The sequence below is a fragment of the Ptychodera flava genome, chromosome 16 (genome assembly GCF_041260155.1).
Source record: "Ptychodera flava strain L36383 chromosome 16, AS_Pfla_20210202, whole genome shotgun sequence".
Classification (NCBI taxonomy): Eukaryota; Metazoa; Hemichordata; class Enteropneusta; family Ptychoderidae; genus Ptychodera; species Ptychodera flava.
The window spans coordinates 3,039,328-3,061,968 of NC_091943.1; the positions used below are offsets into that span (position 1 = coordinate 3,039,328).

General features: G+C 38.8%; 1 protein-coding gene across 1 annotated transcript; it reads right to left on the bottom strand.

The window, feature by feature from the left end:
* Positions 1-2,597: 2,597 nt before the first annotated feature.
* LOC139152528 (medium-chain specific acyl-CoA dehydrogenase, mitochondrial-like) lies at positions 2,598-18,343 on the bottom strand. The gene is made up of 11 exons (XM_070725719.1): positions 18,223-18,343; positions 15,115-15,220; positions 13,756-13,853; positions 12,837-12,906; positions 12,427-12,527; positions 11,202-11,282; positions 9,675-9,914; positions 8,042-8,182; positions 7,307-7,402; positions 6,777-7,025; positions 2,598-6,189 (listed from the first exon to the last, which is right to left on the bottom strand). Exons 1-11 carry the CDS (start codon positions 18,262-18,264, stop codon positions 6,109-6,111), a joined length of 1,305 nt encoding a protein of 434 aa, XP_070581820.1. The 5' UTR covers positions 18,265-18,343; the 3' UTR covers positions 2,598-6,108.
* Between the last annotated feature and the right edge of the window lie 4,298 nt (positions 18,344-22,641).

Genomic DNA, 22,641 nt, shown 5'->3' on the forward strand with positions numbered 1-22,641 from the left:
ACAAGAGAAGAAAAAGCCATTTTTCAAGATTCTGCCCATGAAGTGACTTTGTTAGTCATTTGATGTTAATACTTGCACACCCTTATTACCCAAAGGAAACTGGTATAATTGACGACAGTGACACTAAAAAGTTTGGTGACCTATCATTGTATTGACAACCCGTTTCATTCTCAGAGTTGCATGCCAATTTTGATAGTCGTCATGGCAATGACCATTGCCTTCTCGGCTTAAAACAGACCATGGGCTTTCTGTAGTTGGAAGGAATTTGTGATTGGTGCATTTTGATCAAAATGCAATGAGAATACGTTTTCGTTGGCCATCATTGTCTGTGCCTATCATCCAAGTATATCATTTGAAATATTGAAACTTTGTTGTAAAGTTCCATCGCAAGGTCGTCTTTGTAATTTGCAAAACAAAGTCATAGTCTGGCCTTACTGTGTCCAGCTGGGTTTGACTGCATTTAGCTCGTCCAAAAGTCAAAGACCGGACATGGCACGCCAAGTGCTGACTGAATTTCATGTCCCAGGCATTGGTTGTCCATGTGGGCTACCATTTCATGGACTTTGGTAGTCCCAGAGAAAAGTTGGTAGTCTGTGGGCCCGGGACTACCTCTAATTTCGAGCCCTGCTGTTCGATTTAAAAATCAGATATCGAAATCAGTAATTGTCAGTATATTCAGTATCTTTTAACAACAGAGTGAGCAAAACACTGCTGCATTTCCTTCTTCTATAACGCTTAACTTCATACAGGGTACCAGTACACTGAGGGTACCATCTCCAGTCCTGTGTGAGGTTTGTGAAATACGATCCTTTGCTGCTGCATTCACAAACATCACGGAGGGGGATTTGAAAATATTAAGGGCGTTTCATGTGTTTGGGGGCTTTGAAGGGATTTGGGGACTGAAATGGGGAGGCTCAAAACAAAACTGTCTCTGATTGATATGAAATATGCCTTGGGTTGTGCATTTATAATAACTTTTGGCTAATTTTTTTTTTGGGGGGGAGAGGGGAAGAGTGTATCTACTGCAGTTTCTTGTTCTACTGTCTGAAGTGTGATGAAAAGTCGTTTTTAACTTATCAACACAGCCATATATGCGTACAGTAAGCATTGCTATTGTTTAAAATTGTATTCAAGTCTGTACCAGAATTCATTTGTCATCAGTAACACATGATTATGGTCTTTACACATATATAAAGTATTTTGCCAAACAGAATACTTGTTATTCTGGCTTGCTGTAGGGAGAAGAACATTGCAGCGGTTGATACACAGACAACGTACTGAAAAATTGGCCAAACAGTACAGCTAACGTCCCTTCTATACAATTATGTAAATTATCTTCAGTTTTCCTGACAGGTGAGGGAAGTCATCCTGTTTCCAAACCTGATTTATGTGATAGCTGTTTTTCTGCTTTACCAGATCGAGTTTTCCTGTGAGAAAATATGTCAAAGTGGCACCATACATATCCCCTAAAGAAATATATGTCCATTCCAAATTTAGGCAAGCTTAACCCTTTGAGAACCAAAGTCAATTTTTGTCACCTTTATAAAATATAGCCCTGTAAATTTTTTTCAGATTTTTGCCAAAATTTTGATAAAAATCTGCAGCCAATGAAATGTGATGTCCATGTGGTCCAAAATTATCATATAAAAATTGGTAAAATTTTGCGCTAAAATTTTGGTGGGAAAAAATTGCAGTTACTGTACTCAAAGGGTTAATTTTAAGGGGGGATTTCTTTATTACAGAAAGTCCGTATTTTGAGTTTGTTACCAGGAAGGGGGGGGGGGCAGCATTTAAAAATCAGAGAACTTTTTTGGGATGCTCCTGCTGCTACCCCCCCCCCCCTTTTCCAGGTGTAGTGAATGCCACCTAAGTCCTGTTCCACTTTTATAACCCTTGACATATTGTGTTCTGTCTGATCCTGTTACTTTTTAAAGGCCATTTTGTATGTGAACACAGAAACCTGAATACATTGTAGAGTTCTGCTGCAAAGTCTCCCCGCAGCTGTGGTTTGCGTCTTTTACTTTAATTTTTACAAATCTGTGCGTCCTGCATGAATCAATGGGCCTATGCTGAGAATGGCCAATGCTGAGAATATCACTTCAACCATCATGGCTGACTAAAAGCATGAAAAGTCACTTATAACATAGTTTGTAACTAGTTTCTTTACTACCTGCTGCATCACAAATGACACATGCCAGTTTATCATGACGATGTGTATGTCACTGCATTTCTGTTCTATGCTAAAAGGGCTGATTCAGTGTACTAGAGACTGTTTCCCTGAAGGATGGTTAATAGAATCGCCATCTCAATGACTTAGGCCAGCTGACCAGTGCAAGGTCTAAAAGGTGGTAGATATTGTCAAACCCTGGTTTAAAGTAGTACTGTAACAGTGTGAAGCTCACAAACATCTTCAGTAATTCTGTTCAGATAGCTGTCAGATGTTGTAACCTTTCAAAATTCATTGGCAGATTATAACAGTCATATACAACTTGTTGTTGTAACACTATGAGAAGGGGTTACCTAGACACTAACTCACTTCCGTTTCTCAATCTGACCTCTCCAATGGAAAACATGATGAAGACAGATTCCGTTACCAACATAGCATTGCAATCTTTTTATTGATAAATAATCTTAAATAGACAGATATATGGAGTGAAATATTTGCATTGAAACTGCTCTGTGCTCTAATACATACTGGCCATTTGCTGATCTGCTTCAAAACATAACAAGAACAGATGACATAATGTGGTCAGATGAGCACAGATACATGCTGCCACTGTTTAGTTATGACAAATACATATTTCCATCAACAATGAAAAAACATGACCCCTTTCATGATCTTCATTACAATGACAATGACCACTGTCTCAAAACCTGTAAACACCATTTTTTTCTATTATACCCTTTCATTTGTTATACTCTTTCAATATCTCAGAGATTATCAATGAATTTCAGTATGTGTATTCCCATTCTATGCAAACCTGACAAATTTAAACTTCCCTGTCTCGAATATCAATCTTTTAAATAACACAACTTAGCAAGAGTAAATTCCCAGACCCGTTTACATTAACAATATAAATTGTTTTTGCCCGACTTGAAGACTTGCACTGTGATTTGAATTAGAAAATGGCTGGTTTAAAAGCTTCTCACTACAAAGTAAGTTTACATTACCAAAGTTTTCCAGATATTTGAAATTCAAAATCAAAGCCATCCCTATGTGAACTTTATGGGAATAAAAATACAATTTCTGATTTTCAAAAAATCCTACAGGGTGAAAAGTTTTCTAACTCCGAGAGCTTTAAGTTGAGCCCCTACAAGTTGTAGATCAGAATAAACTGTATAAGTTTGAACTCTGCATATCTGACCCTGAGCAGGGTTCTCAAAAATTTTTGAAGTAGGCGGAAAATTCAGAAAAGTAGGCGGTTAGCTTCTGTGTGCAACCAGAATCCCTGGGCGGGCGGGGGAGACAGTTCTGAGCAATTTCATGCATTCTTATACAGTATAAAAGGCTATTCCAACATACACACAGGGGGAGGGTTTCCTGTGTGCAAGAAATTTTTAAAATTTGAAGGCATTTTGGAGTAATTTCATGCATTATTGTACTGTACGGAAAGACCATTTCAGCATGAGAGTGTTAAGGATTATTTTTAAATTTGAAGACATTTCTGAGCAATTTCATGCATTCTTATACAAGTGTATAAAAGGCTATTTCAACATACACAAAGGGGGAGAGGGTTTCAGGGACGGGGACGTGTGTGGGCAAGAAATCTTAAATTTTGAAGACATTTTGGAGTAATTTTATGCATTCTTGTACAGTATTTAAGACCATTTCAGCATACAGAATAATCATTATCATTGCCAATTACAACATGTTTTCAAGGGATAAAGTTTAAAAAAGTCAGAAAAATTAAGTTGATATCACTCGGGCCTGTCAACTGCATTCAGTTGACATGGATAATAGCAAAATTTCACCAGATTGTTGTGTAGAATTATGACTTGAACAAACATTTTGAAATACATCATAGAATAGGGGTTTTCACTACCCAGAAAACGATCCGCTAGAATCCTGACCAGCCTGGCTGCACAAAGTGTTTTACTGATTTAAATAAACTTGATTGAAGATACAGTAAAATCAAAGAGTTTATTCATTCAATGAATTATAGGAACACAATTTTCAGTGATTTTAATTCACTGTACTAATTTCACAATAAAACGAATCCGCTAGCTGATTATTGATTTTTTGCTGATGTTGAATATAATTGAAAATGAAAGCTAAATTTCAGTGTTCATGTTTGATAAAACCTCAAACTAACGACACTGAACGCCAGCCTGTATTACACCGTGTGTGTACAAAGCACCGGTAGTCAGTACACACAACGCGATATCGGTCGACCTGAAATTTGACACTGTGATCGACGTAGCGTTTCAAAAGTACGAAAAGTGAGACCAAGTAATTTTTGTTTATTTAGATTTGATCTAAACCTCCCAAAACCAACAGACAAAGTCAGAAAATCAAAGTTTTCGAGCGTCGACTTTCTCTTCCGCGATGCACACAACCACGGCCCCTCCACAAAACGCGATGTCGATCGACTTGAGTTGACATCGTGATCGACCATGGATAGATTGACGTGGCGTTTCGAAAGTATGAAAAATGAGACTCAGTAACTTGTGGTCGCTTTAGATTGATCAAAAACCTACCAAACCCATCAGACTAGGCCCTACTCTTACGCAGAAAACCAAAGCTCTCGAGCGTCGACTTTCTCTTCCGCGTTTGAGCGAAACAAAAGTCGGCTTCATTCGGAAATGGTCGCTATTCGCGGCATAACGTAATTGTATGTTAGTCCAATTTTCGGCTCTACCCGATGTGAACGTCGGAATAATTCGGGCTGTGATCGGGCGAGCGAGGTTGACCTCGAGAGCGATTCCTAGTCACGGTGTACAGTACAACACGTTCGCTGATTGCGGTACTACAGTGATAGCAACAAGTTCACCGCGTAAATTGCTAGACTACATATAGCCACATCGGCACTTCTGAAATATTATCTGCGGCTTGCAAGACCACCAAAAAATCTAATTATTGTTATCAAAACCAGAATTTCCAGGCCAGAGAGCGAAACAGTGTTGAAAAGTAGCCGGCCAAAATACGAAAGTAGCCGGTCAATTTGGCCGGCATCCGGCTAAAAATGAACACGCTGCTGAGACACATTCTACCTGAGGCTTGCAACCACTGGATGTTGAAATTCAAATAACTCACTAAGAAACATATGGTGACAGAATTTTCATGACAAGCACAATCGTAACCAGTATCACAGAAAATTCATGCCATGAAGTTTGTGTACAGGTAGTGGATGCAACAATAGTTTTTCATAAATTATTACTGGTCATATGTTTGGCATAACATTACAACATTCTTGCCTTTAAAGAAGACAACAAATTGGTAAAGACATTCACTTTCTAAATTTTACAGTTCTCTTTTCTAGTCCACTGCTTGCGTTTTGAAGCCCACAGAGGAAATTAACTTTCCATGGTCTTGTATAACCCTTTCACCCCCAGTTCCCTGTATAAAGGTCCAACTTTACCATAGAAAACAATGGATTTGGGACAAACCATGGTGGTGAAAGGGTTTTAAGTGATACATCGAAAATTTATTTTTTCAAAATAGAGTTGACACAGGGTCAGCAGCCATTTTGAAGTTCAACTGTCAGTAAATTTTAACAAATTTGTTTCTCCAGTATCATACTTGCACAATGACCTACAATTTTTATTATTGTTTTTTAAAGAGAATGGTTCAAACTTTCCCTGAGGACAGTTCGGGTAAGGGTGGAAGTTTGTCGTTTTGAGGTGCATACTACCATAACTCTTAAGTAATAGCTACATTTGATAAAAAGTTGTATTTACAGTTTTTGCATGAAGATAACATCAAACACAAAAGCAAAAGTGTTGCAGAAAGTTCCCCGACTAGAATGAACTTTCCTTATTGAAATGATACTTGAAAATAATTTTTAAATTTTAAATATTCATATTTATCCACAATCACACAAGGAAGTCACCTGGTTGGTTCTTCAGAGCATCATGTGACCATCAGGTGACAGGAGATCAGACAGCCTTTTAATGTCCACCTTCTTTGACCTTGTTGATCCATTCTCTTGAGATAATGACTCTCTGAATCTGGGCAGTTCCTTCATAGATCTAGTAAAATTAATGTAACAGGAAATTACAAGTAGAATTCACGCTATGAATATAGTTTTTGGTAAACAGACAGAATTTCAGTTCTGTGTGAGAAAAGTTTTTTCATGGAAAAAATTTAATGTCATCAAATGTAAAAGGCAAAATGTTCACAGAAAAATTTCCTGAAGGCACCCTTAGGACATTGGTTTTTCCCCTTTGAGTCCGATAATGGAAAACCTCGGCCTCTTGAAACTATTGTATACTTACACATACTTGACCAGAGCATTTGCATCAATAAATTGTGTACAAATGCTAGTTTACTTTGTCAGACTTTGAAGCATTAACCTGTTTACCCTTAAAACCCTGTGAACAAGTCCAAAATCGGCACTGATAACAATGGCTCTGGTCTAAACCACAGTGGTGAAGGGTTTTAAAGATGGAGAGGGGAGAGTCATGAGCTTCTTAGCTGAGTTTCATCTGCACTTTGGACGCTCTCCTTCTCTACATGGAAAACGGCACTGAAATCGACATCAGTGAGAACAAACACTGCACTGCAATCAACATCAGTAGGAATACAATGTCGATCACCTTCAGTAAAAATTGCTCACCTGATAGATCTTGGCATCTCTCATTAGTTTCTCCACCGGGTATTCGCTGTTGAATCCATTACCGCCGAACACCTGGACTGCATCTGTGGCCGCCTTGTTGGCCACATCACCGGCCATGGCCTTGGCAATCGATGCAAAGTAAGTGTTGCGGCGACCCTGATCAATTTCCCATGATGCTCTGTAGGTCAGCAGCCTGGAGGCTTCGACGCCCATGGCCATCTCGGCCAATATGAATGCTACAGCTTGGTGCTGAGAATGGAAAAACAAATATGAAACTTTAAATATTACTAACGACACTCAATTTTTAAAGACACATTCAGAATAATTCTGTGACAAAATTTATCACAGCGTAAGCAGTGGTAGCAATAAGCAGGCTCACAAGTGACTTATCATGATACAGGTGCAGAATAAATATACCAAGTTAGAGGTAGTAAGGTGGACTTCAGTCCTGCAAATTAGCATCACCTTTCCAAACTTTATGAGTGCCCCTATATAGACTTGGTGGTTTGTGTTTTGAAAGGGTCACTGACCTGTGCAATGGCTTTGCCCATGGTTTTCCTCTCCAGTGCGTACTTTGTAGCTTCATCTAAGGCTCTCTGTGCCAGACCTACAGCTCCTGCTGCAACCTATGGACAAACAAGACAGGGAGAATGGCTAGGGTGTTGACCCGTTTGTGGTGTTTAAGAGAATCAAACAGAATATCAAAGTCACGGACCTCTAACTAGATATAGCGATTTAATGTTTGCAGTGAAGACTGGAGATTTTTCAGTGCCATTAAAATTATTTTCTGTGATGGTAAAAGTCAAACAGGTACATAAATATTTAAATTTGCTGCCACACACAGACATCATGTCACGTCTCCTAACAATGGCAGAAATCATTGTTCAAAATTCACAAAGTACCCTCAGCCATTCAACATTGACCTGTGACATTCTTCCCACTACATGATAGGCTCTTCTGGTTCAAAATGGGACAAAAGTCCTCCTTAATACAATAAATAACTAGTAACGATAAGAAATCCTTAAATTTTTCTCTCAAGAAAGGTTCTTAAAATTGTACTGAATTTACTTCATCAAAAGTGTTATTACTTTGTAATGAACTTAGACTATTTGCCTTATATTCCATTTGCTTTGGTAAGCCATTTCTTTTATGCCCTTCTACAGACTGTATTTGGTTATTGTGATGACCTTGAACTTTATATATTTGTGGGGATGTCATGAGACATTCAGAAAACTTCAACATTAAGCATTAATTAACTGACTTACAGGTGGTCTTGTCTTGTCAAAGGCTCCCATTGCAATCTTGAATCCAGCGCCCTCACCAACCAAGACATTCTCCTTGGGCACGACAACATCTTCAAATGTGATGCCACGAGTGTCACTGCAGCGTTGTCCCATATTCCATTCCTGGAGAACAGCATATGCACACACACGAACATTAAAACTTCATGTTTCCAATACAGTCTAGTATTAATTGTAGCTTCAATTTGTTGACCAACATTTCGCATAACTTATTCCACTCACTATAGTTTCACCCAATCACTAGAAGAATGCTGAAACAGTTGAGAAGGACCATTCAATACATGCTTTCCTACATCTTACCCTACCGTCACATGCCAATGTTTGGCACGGTCTCATACATCACCGTAGTATCATAAATTTCAAAATTATAGGTAACTGGTTTTTGACCCTGGAACCTTTCCTATGACAGCAATGATACATCAGTTCAATGTATCACGGTACTGCCCTCATCAAAACACAGTATATCATTCAAAACGGACTAAATGTATTTCTTTCATGGGTTGTTTGTATTGACCGTTTCCATACTTGTTCAGCTTTTAAAAATGTCTAGGAACACCATAATTCTATTGTAAATATCTTTAAAGGTAGTATGTGCCTTGAAATTGAAAGATATTTTCTTTTAACCATGATATTTTAATATCATGATTATGAACAAGTCATCACCAGGCAAATTTGGGGCAAAATAAAGTCACCTTGGATTTACTGATATTTGAAATTCAAAGTCGCCACAAATTTCTGTGTGTGGGGAAAAATTAAATTTTCGATTTTCACAAAAATACAAGGATGTAAATTAAGGTTACTCCTAGAGACTCAAAGTGAGCCTCGACAAGCAGTAGATCAGAGTAGTACTGTATGTCCCCTGGGCGAGGCATATTCATCCTCAAGTGTACAGTGAGTTGTGTTCTGATTCACAATTGAATTCAATGAAGGAGATTCCAACTGAAATTAACTAAGGAATATTGACATCCCTTTGAAAGTTCACACTGGGAAGTGAGCATGGAGGCATCATGGGCCAGTGGCTAGAGCAGTGGACTCACGATCAAAGGATGGTGAGTTCGAGCCCCAGCATGGCTATGGTGTTGTGTCCTTGAGCAAGGCACTTTATTCCTCATTGCTTCTCTCCACCCAGGAGTGATGGGTACCTGGTAGGACATTGGTTGTAATGTGTGCGTTTAGCTCTGCTGCGCTTATTGGCTACACATGTGAGCTGCTGTTTGCTCCCCAGGGAGTTGAGTGGTATCATATCAGGTCCAGTGACCAGGGGTAATAATAATTGTAAAGCGCCTTGATCACATGTACTTGTGGATATGTGCGCTATATAAGAACCCAATATTATTATTATTATTATGTAGAGACAGTTGGACTCTGTCATCATCATCAGAAAATTGGGGTTATCATTGGAGCCCTCCATTGCTTTATGAAGCAACTGGATCCCCTAGGATGATGTTGATTTTAAAATTGTTCTTACAATGGCAACCAATAGCAAATTCCATTGTTTTCTATGATGAAGTTGGACCTCAACACAGGGAAATGGGGTGAAAGGGTTAAACACAGGTACACATGCACTGCAGTTCATAGAAACCAGGACCCATCTCACCTTTCTGCCAGGCGTAAGTCCAGGTGTGTCTCTGTCCACTATGAAACCAGTGAAGGCCTTGCTGGCAGGGGCCTTTGGGTCAGGGTCAGTTCTGGCCAACACAAAGTACCAGTTGGCATGGCCACCGTTGGTTATCCACATCTTCTGTCCATTGATGACGTAATGGTCGCCTTTCTTAACAGCTCTTGTTTTAAGACCAGCCACATCAGATCCAGCGCCTGGTTCAGTGACACCATATGACTTCAATGACAAATCAAGAGAGGGGACTGATTTACATGGGTTTGGCAACTAAAGGCATATCAGTTGATAAGAGACTTTCAGGGTCCATCCACTCATCCTCGCTTAAAATGGCTTTTTTAAAAATGTTGAAAGATAATTTGAGGTCAAGAACACAGTTTTCCAGGTATCATTTTTGTAATATGTCATTTTAAATTTTATATTAATGCCGTCAGCGTTGTTAGGAAGCAAATGTTCAAGTCAAAGAGAAAGTACTTTTCAAGTTGAGAAATCTTTACCATTTTGGGGAATAATTTTTGCTTATTTGCAGATCACTCATACAATAATTGCAACTTGGTTTGAACAAACCTAGATCTGCATCAAGTGATTCTAAACAAAATTTCAAAGTCCTAGAGCAAGTAATTTCTCTGTGTACGTTAAATATTTTTGGCCTTGAACATTTTTATTTATTTTGCTCATTTGCACAATGGTCAACCAATCAACTTGGCAATGAACAAACTGAAATCTGCTACTCAGTCAGACTATTTTGAACAATTTTAAAGGTCTAGGTTTGGTGGTGTTTGAAATTTTTTTATCATTTATGCTTTCATTGAGCTCATTTGCACATTTTTGAGCCATTAACATCTCAGAAATTCTATCTTTCAACCAAACTACATTTACATATCAAATTTCAAGTGAATAAGTGCTATAGATTCCAAGAAAACTTTATGGACAGATAGACTGACATACATACAAACATAAAATGAATGTTAGATAACTACTGTACCCCTATAGCTTCTTTTACCTTTCCTATCAAATCAATATTCTCCCAAGACCCATTAAAGCATAAAGAAATACGAAAAAACTCATTAACATATAATTGGTTAAACCCGAAATGGACCGAATTCAAATGGACCACGGTACAAACAAAACCACACGCACAAAAACGTGCACAGAAATACTTGCATTTCTATACACATTTGTACACGTTGATTCATTAGTACTGGTGTCACGGAATCTCTTGGTTGTCTGAGAGTCTGCAGAATACAGTTCATCCTTTTTGTTCTGGAGTAGAACCATTGCATTGTCATGAAAATTTCTAGGGAGAATATTTATATATAGCAACTGGAGGCTAAAGAAAACTACGACAATACTATGAATAGTATGTAATATAAGTATTGAATACTGTCAATAGAACACTTTGGTGTGTCAGTCAAACTTTAGTTATGGAAAAGCCATTTATATGTTGCAGAACCCACTAATGATTGAAGCCAAAATGACAAAGATTATATTCCTAGCATTTCAACTCACACACATGAGCGGTTCCTCCATCATTCTTCCCAAATATTTCTTCTTTTGCTCCTCATTACCGGCCAGGATCACCGGCATTTGCTGCAACGAAATATAGAATCCGTGTTTAGTCCTTTTTTTCACGCATAATAGATTTACTTGCAAGCGTATTTTTAGATTTACACAGAGAAAACTGCACTTTCCGGCAGAACAGTTTTGAAACAGCAATACGGTTTTTCAACAATAACAAATAACTTCAATCCAGGAGAAAGACTGTTCAAAAACGCATATGGTATCTGTATTTTGACTGTTTGATATTACTTTAGTTGCCTATTCTTTGTAAAGTGCCCCTATATATGCTTCTGTGTAACAGTATGTAACTTTATTATTTTCTTGTCATGTATCAAAGATTGGAGGCCCCATGTACTGAATAAACATGTTCTTCTTGAATAATGCCTTTATTGTTTCTGCTTTACCACTACGACTGCAACATATGCAATAGCGTTTCTATTCAAACTTGGATTTGAGAGTTTGTTTTTCACTAGTCTAAAGATAAACTAAAAGTATGTGTCTTCCATTTCTGCTATAAAGAAAGCTAATAGAATTCACCATACCGTGGCATACCATACTTCTAGTAGCATGTACCGGGTACATAGCATGTAATCAGGGTGATAAAATTAAGCAAATTCAAAGACCAGAAATCTTTCAGGCTGCTGTAAACTGAATCAACAAAGTTCTCTTCAATGCTGTTACATCTAATAATGCTTTAATATAGAATGTGCATCTCCCACCGCTGAGACAGAAATTTGGACAATACTTTTTCGGTCGACCACTTGTAGGGGTCATCTTAAAGCTCATGGAGTAAGCACACTTTTAACTGGTTTATTTTTGTAAAAATCCAGAGTTTAATTTTCTGATTGAGTCTGCACAGGGATAGCTGCTATTTTCAATTTCAATTGTCTGGAAATATAAGTAATTTTTTTCTCTTGTACTAAATTTTGCCCAGTGACCCCTGACTTTCTTTCTCCATAACCGAAAGTATAAGCATGGCGCGTATCCCCTTCACTGACTAAACTGTAGGATATTGTTCTATTTTACGTTAAGCAATGTGTACCTCTAACTCTGACATTAGTTATCTCATTTTGTACTGATTCAACAGTCTCCACATTGGTGCAGCCAATTATTGTTTTATATAGCACTCTGAGAAACATGGATTGAGACTTTTCAATTATATCACACTACTCACCCCGAGTGAGTTTGCCTCAATGGCTGTCTGAACTCCTGTACATCCATAGGCTAACTCTTCAGTTATTATACAGGCATCCAGAATGCCCAATTCAGGTCCACCTTTGTCGAGTGAGAAACATTATAAATGTTATTACAGAAAGATCTTGACCTTGACACTGTGGTTTAATGTTACAATTTCACCCAGCTTCAATATTTTGAAAATCATTTGCATGTCTGTATTCAATACAAATAAATAAATGGTAATTATAGAAATACAACTTCTAAATTTGCATTCATCAAGTACCATCAGATACAATGAACTGATTGTCTACAAAACGCTTGGGTCTCCTGTGATCTGCCCTGCTGAATAAACTGCTGCAATAGACTGGGAATTTGGGTAGAAACTGAAACCGTTGAAGACTCACTTACCACAATTGGCAGGAATGTGTGTGTTCATCAAACCGAGTTCCCATGCTTTTCTGATGATATCCACAGGGTACTGTGAAGAAAGCATACACAGTATGATCAAAACGTTTTCATATTCTAACCTTCATGCTCAAATGGCTAGAGCCCTGGTGGAAACTCTGCAAAAATACAGGTGGCTTCTGTTTTATGAATGAAGTTCCAATGCATTTTACATTCAAACTACCGACTCGATCACTTCTTGTAAAACGCACTCATTTCCTTGGACCAAACAAGACACGACAGCTGTTACATGCAAATGATTTCACAGCACCACCTGAGAGCAGTTTTCTTCATAATAAAAGCACCACAGCATCAAGTACATCTCTTAAAACATATGATCACTGACAGAATGTGAACTCATTTCTTTTACAGAAGACTAGAGCCGGTGTCTATACAGCAAAAGATGAAACTGGACATTGTATTGTATTGTTGCAGAAACATCAACCACATGTACTACTTGTCTGCAATTTTTTCTCTCACTGTAAGATAGATCCTATGTGACTTACAGTAGATTGCATTGAACCGTTGGCAATACGGGAAACTAGTCATACTACATTGAGGAGTTGCCAACACTGTAAGGTGTAACTATCGTCCAGTGGTAATATCAGTCAATCACAAAGAAACTAATTCTGTGAACGTTGAAACATTATCTGGAAGGAGGTCAGACATGTCCAAAACAACACCACCTGATCCATACAAATAATGCTTCCAAATGATACATTCTGAGCGTTATGGGTGCGGATGTGAGGTGTTGTTTTGACTAATTGTTACCCCCTTCCAGACAATGTTTCCACTTTCACACAGTTGATTTCTTTGTTGACTGATATTACTGCCTAGCCAATGGCATGTGTTTAATTCAACGAATCTTCTTCATTTTCTATACCTCTCCAGACTTGTCATAGTCTGCTGCCTTTGGAACAATTTCTTCCCTTGCAAACTTCCTGGCTAGTTGTTGGTACTCAGTTTGGTCTGCAGTCAGCTCTGATGAATAAACAAAGAAAAAACCAAGTTCAAGTATTGTCATATGACAATTTTCTTCCCCACATCATAATCAAAGCTATGATTTCAAATGACTTTAGTGTAGGAAACACTAAGTTGCCTGCAGGCTGTTGTCACAATGGTCCTACTCCGGAATAAAAAGGATGCGTTCTACAGACTCAGTACGCCAAAATAATCACGTGATGCCGGTACAAACAAACCCACATGTGTACTAACGCATATGGAAATACACATACATCTAAGCGCGTTTGCGCACATGGCTTTGTTTGTACCGTGGTCGATTCGAATTCCGGGTTTGGCCTATTACTCAGTTCGCTCTGACCTACAACCATACGGTTCATTGGTGAAGTATGTTAACCCTTTAAGTGCTGTAAATTTTTCCCCTTAAAAATTTTTGTGGAAGATTTTATCAATTTTTGTTATGATTATTTCTGTAATTGTTTGATAATTTTGGCCAAATCGACATCACTTTTTATTGTTACAATTTTTGATCAAAATTTTAGGAAAAATCAACATTATATCATCAGTATATTTTAAAAAGGTGACAAAATGGACTTAGGCACTCAAAAGGTTGATGACATTGTCAATCAAAAGAAGTCCAATGGAGTATACAATTGAGCAGAGAATTTTGAATGTGCATCTGTTTCAATGTTCCTGCCTTTTTCAACTGCACATACTCTGTTATCTAAGCATGTCTACTACAGTGAATCATGCATTTTTACAGAGATCACCTGGTTATCAACTGGGGTCAGAGGTTAACAGCAAAGTATATATGTTGAACAAAGTGACTCAATATAACCTGCTAAAAGAGATTTTAACCTGATTAAAAACTGACAGAGTTCCTACAATAAATTGTTTACCATTCAATTTTCACAACACTATGAACCTCATATTTGGTCACTTTTTGAGGCTCATTATCACGAAAGTGACAGTTAGAATGTACCAACAGAGAGATTGTTATAATTTACGGATAATGGTCGATGGAACAATTCTTTCTTCTGTCAATGATAACCCCTTTTGCATGTAGGTATACACTTGATTTGGATACAATTCTGTGTAAAATCCACTCCATATAGCACTTGCTCAGTGGCTCTAGCCGTATGTCATTCACTTAATAAATAAATAAATAAATAAATAAATAAATAAATAAGACGGAAAAGGCTTGACTCTTTCTGTTTACAATAATTCCTTGTCTGAGCACGTTGAAGTCACCAGGACAGCACTGATGGAGATGACTACCTACCAAAATTGACACCCATTGATGAGATTTCTGTTTCTTCTTCAGTACCAGGGTTTGGTATGGTAGATAAAGCCCTTCTGTTGACCCGCCTTGTACCTCTGGTCAATTGCTGCAGTCAGAAAAATATCACCCCTTGTCAGTAATTTCTAAAGTGACACTGAATAATGGCACAAGTTATAATACAGAGCTACCTTTCTGCTACCATCATTGACTCTACCAAAACTACCAGTGCAGTCACTGTATCATTGTAGTGTTCTGCCCAGAACAATTAAGGCATAGGCAATACTCTTCAATTTTGGTAAAAACAATGGAAACAGACGATTTAAATGTTACGCAAATTGGCCATTGTGCTATCAGAAATTCACCATGTAATGGAGAGAACACTGTGTATGCATAACCACAGAGGTAATAGACGGATTCAAGGTAAAACTTAGCTGCAGTACAGTAGCTCGAGGTTTTGCCTGGGTATTAGGGTCGGACGGCAAAACCAGACCCAAGCAAAGCCTCAAGCTACTGTACTGCAGCTAGGTACAACTACACTTGAACACGGTCCCTCTATCACCGTGACTTGAACAATTTTGACGAAAGAGCTAGAGGTCGTAGGTAACTGGTCAACCGGCAATCGCATCTCAAAATTGAACCAGCCTAAGGGACCGTTCAGTTTTTACGGCCGGGGGCGGCAAAATCCAGGAGGGGGGTCATCATAATTTTGGACTCCGTGAAGGGGGGTCATCACTTTTTCATTGGTAGGAAAGGGGGGATCACCACATTTTCAAAAACATAATACCTACAATGAAGTTCACTTTATGCCATGGCCATAATCGACCCTCTTTACCGGCGGTCCACCTTTGGCTGCCCACTACAATAAATATACTTTATGTATTACCCATGACCCTCTTAACGGGCAGACGCCTATTGCGGCCCACTCCAATTAGGTTTACTTCATGCAATGGCCATGATCGACATTCTTTACCGGCTGGCCGCCTGCGGCGGCCCACTAAAATAAAATGACTTTATTGTAATACTCCATGACCATCTTAACGGCCGGACGCCTTCAGCTGCCCTGTTCAGTAAAGTTTACTTCGTGCAATGGCCATGATCGACCCTCTTTTTACCAGCGGGCCACCTTTGGTTGCCCACGAGAGTAAAGTTGACTTTACGTAATGGCCCATGACCCTCTTAACTAGAGGGCTGCCTTTGGCGAACCACTCCAATAAAGTTTACTTTATACAATGTCCATGGACATAAGTTGTCTATGGAAATGAAGTTAAAAATTGCCTTACAGTCGTCCTAATTAACAGACGTTTGCATGGATGTGGCTGAGAAGTTTGTGCACTGGCATCTCTGGTACACGAATAAAGTGCGCCGCGTACCGGAGTTCAAATCCAAACCGTGCGGGTAAATTTGACATATGGGTTTTGATTATTTTTCAGCGGGGGGGGGGGGGGGGGGGGGGGGTCATCAATTTTTTCGTCTGACAAAAGGGGGGCTCATCATTTTTTCGCGAAAAATGCAGAGGGGTCTATATTTTTTTGAACACCGGCGACAAGATTTTGCCAGCCCCCCCAGGCCGTAAAAACTGAACGGTCCCTAAACTGTATTGTGTTGAATAATATCGTTGTCACCACAGTCGTTTGGAGAGCTATTCAGCGCTGGGACTATTCGCCCCATAGACGAGAGTACAGAAGCGAGAAATACCTCAAGTCTGGAAACAGAATGGCTATAAAAACCACGTCATGTCACATTCCGTGTCCGATTTCACTGTGAAAATTAGCAAGTTCATCTGTTATGCAACCGTCGATCGTTCCCTATCATTCTAAAATTTCATACCTGATACTTTATCTGATTCAAAAACGCTCGTTTCGTGTGATTTTCGGCCGAATTCGACGGACACCTCGCCAAAACCTGGGGGTGAGCAACATTCCGGTCACCTCACAGTGGACGTTGGGCACCTTCACTTTACTGACGTTAGCGCCGCGTACCTATGAGGGTGACTTGAAGGTTGTTCATGCCTTATGTTTTGGCGACGTGTCTTCTGAATTCGGCCGAAAATCACACGAAAATTCATACCTGATACTTCATCTGCTTACAAAATGCTCATTTCCTGTCATTTTCGGCCGAGTTCGAGAGACACCTGGCCAAAACATAAGCGTGAGTAACATTCCAGTCATCCCTCATGGGTAGGCGGCGCCAACGTCAGTAAAGTGGAGGTACCCAAGAGGTGACCGGAATGTTGCTCACCCCCAGGTTTTGGCGAGGTGTCCGTCGAATTCGGCCGAAAGTCACACGAAACAAGCGTTTTTGAATCAGATAAAGTATCAGGTATGAACTTTTAGAATGATAGGGAACGATCGACGGTTGCATAACAGATGAACTTGCTAATTTTCACAGTGAAATCGGACACGGAATGTGACATGGCGTGGTTTTTATAGCCATTCTGTTTCCAGACTTGAGGTATTTCTCGCTTCTGTACTTCTCGTCTATGGGGCGAATAGTCCCAGCGCTGGATAGCTCTCCAAACGACTGTGTTGTCACCCATCGGCGTCCGCAGTCTATGGGTACATTACTTTTACAATTACACACACATAATACACTTGCTGCGGATCCGTAGCCCTACCACTCCCTTTGCTGGTTGTGTTGGGGGAGTGGTAGGGCTACGGAGTGGGAGTGTTTACACCCCCAACACAACCAGCAAAGGGAGTGGTAGGGCTACGGATCCGCGGCAAATAATACACATACTCAGTACGGGAATAACATTGTACATCCATGACCCACAGTCATTTCTAAACAGCCTCTGTGAAATGTTCCACGTTGGAGAAAAGGTAAACGGCGAAACATCTCGGATGCAGGGATGGATACGATTTCGGACCGAAATGTTAATGAGCCTATTAAAACTGTCGCGATGCTGTGACGGCAGAAACGGCCGAAAGATATGGTGCGGGACATTTGTGCCAGCTCTCTTTCCCGATTCTCAATATCATTACGTAATCGACGTTAAAGGTGTCGGGAAAACACTTATGATTTTACCCACAGCACCGTTATCGCATTGTAAAGTTTACGTTTCGAAGTAGTGTTTGGCATTTTAACAAAACCTAACAGCTTAAAGATTACCTTCAAGTTTGCAAGACTCCGGAGGACACTTCTTCCTGCCATAGTGACGGTTGTGTAACTGCAGCGCAGTGTCTTCTTCGTACTGTGGTTGAGCGTGACGTCGCGAGCCCCAGTGCAGGTCGCCTAACAATGTTAATAAATTAACACAACAGTGCCTCAACAAATACACGAAATCGGTAAGACCGTCTCGGCCGCAAATTTCGTCCATCAATAAAGTACTATTGCTGAGAATTACTATTTACTCTACACTAATGAAATATGTTCATCCATGACCACAGAAGGTACGCTTTCAATTTTTAATGTGTATATGCCACAGCTTGCAGTGATAATTATCATTTATTTGTGGAATATCTTGCAAAAATTCAAAGTTGTATCGATGAATCACCTTCCAATAATGTGCTAGTTAAGCTTATTGGCAATTGGAATACAGACATCCAATCAGAGTTTGGCAATGGACTTGAATCTTTTTGTGATTCTAACGATTTAATACGTTCAGATATCAAGTTATTAGGTATTAATAAGTCCAACTTGCTTACATTTTATAGTAAGGTGCATCATACAACGTCTTGGCTGGATCATTGTATTTCTACTATCAATGTTCATAATTGTCTTCAAGATATTACTATTCTTCATAACTATTTGGGTTATGACCATTTTCCCATTAATTGTGTGAACTGTAATCTTGACTGTCTTCAAAAGTATGACTCAACTCCCGTGATTAACACTAGTTGTTCACACATTAACTGCTCCAAGGTGAATCATATATCAATGCATCGTTATCTCAACAGTTCATGTAATAACCTTAGAGGAAATTAGGATTAGCAGAGAAGCTTTCATTTGTAGAAATTCAAACTGTACTGACCCTTCTCATTTACAATCAATTTCAAAACTATATGATGACATTGTTGAAGCTTTGAAGGATGCTGGTTTGCAAAGCATTCGTTCTAATATTCAGTGTAATGGGGCTAAATCAATTCCAGGTTGGAATCAACATGTTAAAGATTATCATGCCATTGCTCGTGATGCTTTCCTGTTGAGACAAGGTCCGATTTTTGATCTCATGAGGACATCACGTGCTAAGTTTAAGTATGTTTTTAAGATCTGTAAAAATAATGAGTCTAAAATGAGAGCTAACACTTAGCGGACAACCTCTGTAACAATAATAACAAGCAGTTTTGGAAGCGTGTTAAAAGTAAAAAGAAGTCACCTTTATTATCAACCATTGATGGCTGTAATGGGTTACATGACATTGCAAATTTGTGGCGTGACCATTTTGCAAGTCTGCTTTCCTCTGTCACCAACAACAGTAATGAGTGGTTTGTGAAAGATACTATTTCGAGTGTTTCATTCGATGAGAATATGATTGTCACTCCAACTGCCATTAGAAATTCCATTGCAAAATTGGCCAGTGGTAAGGGACTGGTCAGTTTCTTCGGCCTGGGGGGGGGGCGGTGGATTATTTTTTGCCGACGTCAAAAAGTGGCTGACCCCCCCTATTCCAAATTTTGAAAACAGGGTGACCCCCCTATTCCAAATTTCTAAAACAGGGTGACCCCCCCCCCGGGCGCGACAAAGGTAAAACAAAAGATGGACATAAATTTTATATATATATATATATATATATATATATATATATATATATATATATATATATATATATATATATATATATATTATATTTTACATATATTTATATTTTAAATAGTCATTGTATGTTTTAGTGAAATTGTTGACATGTCAGTTGTAAGATAGGAATTTCAAAGTGTCAATCTTAAAGTTTAAATACAGTACATTTTGAATGAGCTGTATTTTGAATGAGCTGTGAATGTATTTCACACTTTCTCTGCTTAACCAGATGTCCTGAACTGTTGTACAGAAATGGATGTCAATCATTAATATCAAAGAGGAAAAAGCAGTGAATCAAAAACTTTGATGGGTGTTAAGACTTGCCAACCATCCAATTAAATCTACTGAGGAGCCATAGAGAGCTTTTTTAGCCAAATCTGATGTGTACAGCTATCTGAGAGGACCTTTTCTTGTAACATTGAAACCATAAAAGCACAGCTAATAATGACAAAAACTGCCTTTTTTGACTGTTCTTTTGATCATAAAAAGCATCTTTCTACAGAAAACCTATGAAACAAAGGAAAATAATTGCATCAATGAGAAGGAAAGATATCTTGTCATTTTTCTATCTCTAAAATAAGTCACTGTATCAAATATATATTGTGAAATATTTGTGCATGTTGCTTTCTCATACTGAATTCTCACAGAGAGAACAGAAAAGTATTAGGAATTTGTCATCCTTTTCATATGAAATGCAGATTTCATAATGGTACACTTTCACTTAGCAAACATCAAGATATCTCTGAAAGTATGGCGCCCGAAGGACGCGCCAAAAAATATGAAACATCCTGATATCTCTGATATATATGCCTTGTATATTAAAGTCATGCACCTGAAGGGCATGCTGAAAGATGTATGATATATTAAAGTAATGAGCTTGAAGAGCACGCTGAAAAATATTGAACATACAGATATCTCTGATGTATGTATGCTTGATATGTTAAAGTTGGGCGTGCTGAAAAATATGACTGATTATTAAAGTTACGCGCCCGAAGGGCGCGCCGAAAAATACAACTGAATGATGAATTGTGGCTGACACTAGCATTTTAGGCAATGATGAGCCTGTGTCAAAATTCAAAAACACACTGACCCCCCTATTGGGCATTTCAAAAACATGGTGACCCCCCCTATCACCAAAGTCAAAAACAGGGTGACCCCCCCATGAATCCACCGCCCCCCCCCAGGCTGAAGAAACTGACCAGTCCCTAAATCTGCTGGTCCAGATAGCATTACAGCTGAGCATCTGAAGTTTGCGCATTCACGCCTGCATGTTCTTCTCTCAGTGATGCTTACTGCAGCGCATATTCATGGTTAATTGCTATCTTGCATGATGGACACCACCTTAGTTCCACTTGTAAAGAATAAAAATGGTGATGTTACTAATTCTTGGAATTATCGCCCAATTGCTATTGCCACTGCCCTTTCTAGGATGTATGAATTATTCATTCTTGATAAGTGTGATAGTCTACTGTACACAAGTGATGGTTTTAAAGAAAGTCACTCAACTGATATGTGTCTGTTTTTATTAAAAGAAATAATTGATTTTTATAAGCGTCACAATACCCCTGTTTTCCTTTAATTTGTTTTCTTGACGCGACAAAAGCCTTCGATAAAGTGAATCATTGGACACTATTTCGCGAAGTGATTGATCGAGGTAGTCCGAATTTTATAGTTCGTATGTTGGTTTATTGGTATAGGCATCAAGAAATTGCTGCAGTAAGGTGGGGTTCTGTTTTATCTGAACATTTTAAAACAAATCAGGCAGCAATTCAGGGACATTTTAAAGACATTCGAAAAACGTGACATGCAGTAAATCTGTGACATTCCAAAAACGTGCAGTAATTCAGCTTCAGGGACATCTGCAGACATGTAGCAATTTGGACATTTGATGATGTGTACTATGCCTAGGGTATTTTGGGGATTGCGGGCATACTCTACTGATGCAAGACATGAATTTCTCTTGGTATAAAAGAAAAACGATATTAAGCGTGCACTCAACAAACTGCACGGTCAACATTTTCACGGGTTCTTTTGTACTGTAAGGATAATCTTGCCATTTGGTTTTGAAAGCTAGCCTGATGACATCACTTTTTCAAAACGACTTCTTAATCCTAGTCTGTGAAATTTTCAAGAAATGGCAATATTTGATTTAATATGATGATGTTCTGATACTGCCTTTCTTTCAAGTCATTAGTTTATCACGAAATGTTAAAGTTGACTGACTTCTTTATCCCTTGATGAGTTCAACACGGTAGCTCATTAGGCAGTGTTTACAGACTATAAAGTGACGTACACTGTCGTCATATACTACATGTGAGAGTATATGGCGAGAGTGTACGTTGCCAGGGATATCAAATAATGATAGTGTCCTTGTAGCGTTTCTTATGACATCTAGATTACGTTTGAACCAACACAACAACACAACAGTGTTGAATTGTATTGGTCAATAACAACAACAACATGACTAATAAACATGACTTAGGTAGGGTCTTGCTAAAAATCACAAACTATCCTCAATATATAGCGGCATTATATATACACGCAATCAGTGCTGACAGAACAAATTCTGACCTTCACGTTTATGAAAATCTCCCAGAATAGAAAAAACTGTAAAAATTTGTACAAGTAAAATGCCCGTAAAGTCACAGTACAGAAGTATGAAATTGATTCAAAGGATTAATTTTTCTTCTAGCCTTTCTTGGTCTTCTTTATGCCTGCAAAAGACTTGTTTTGTTTTTTTCAATCCCCCCCCCCCCACCACCCATTTTTCCCGAAGTGAAATCTTGGCGCTCA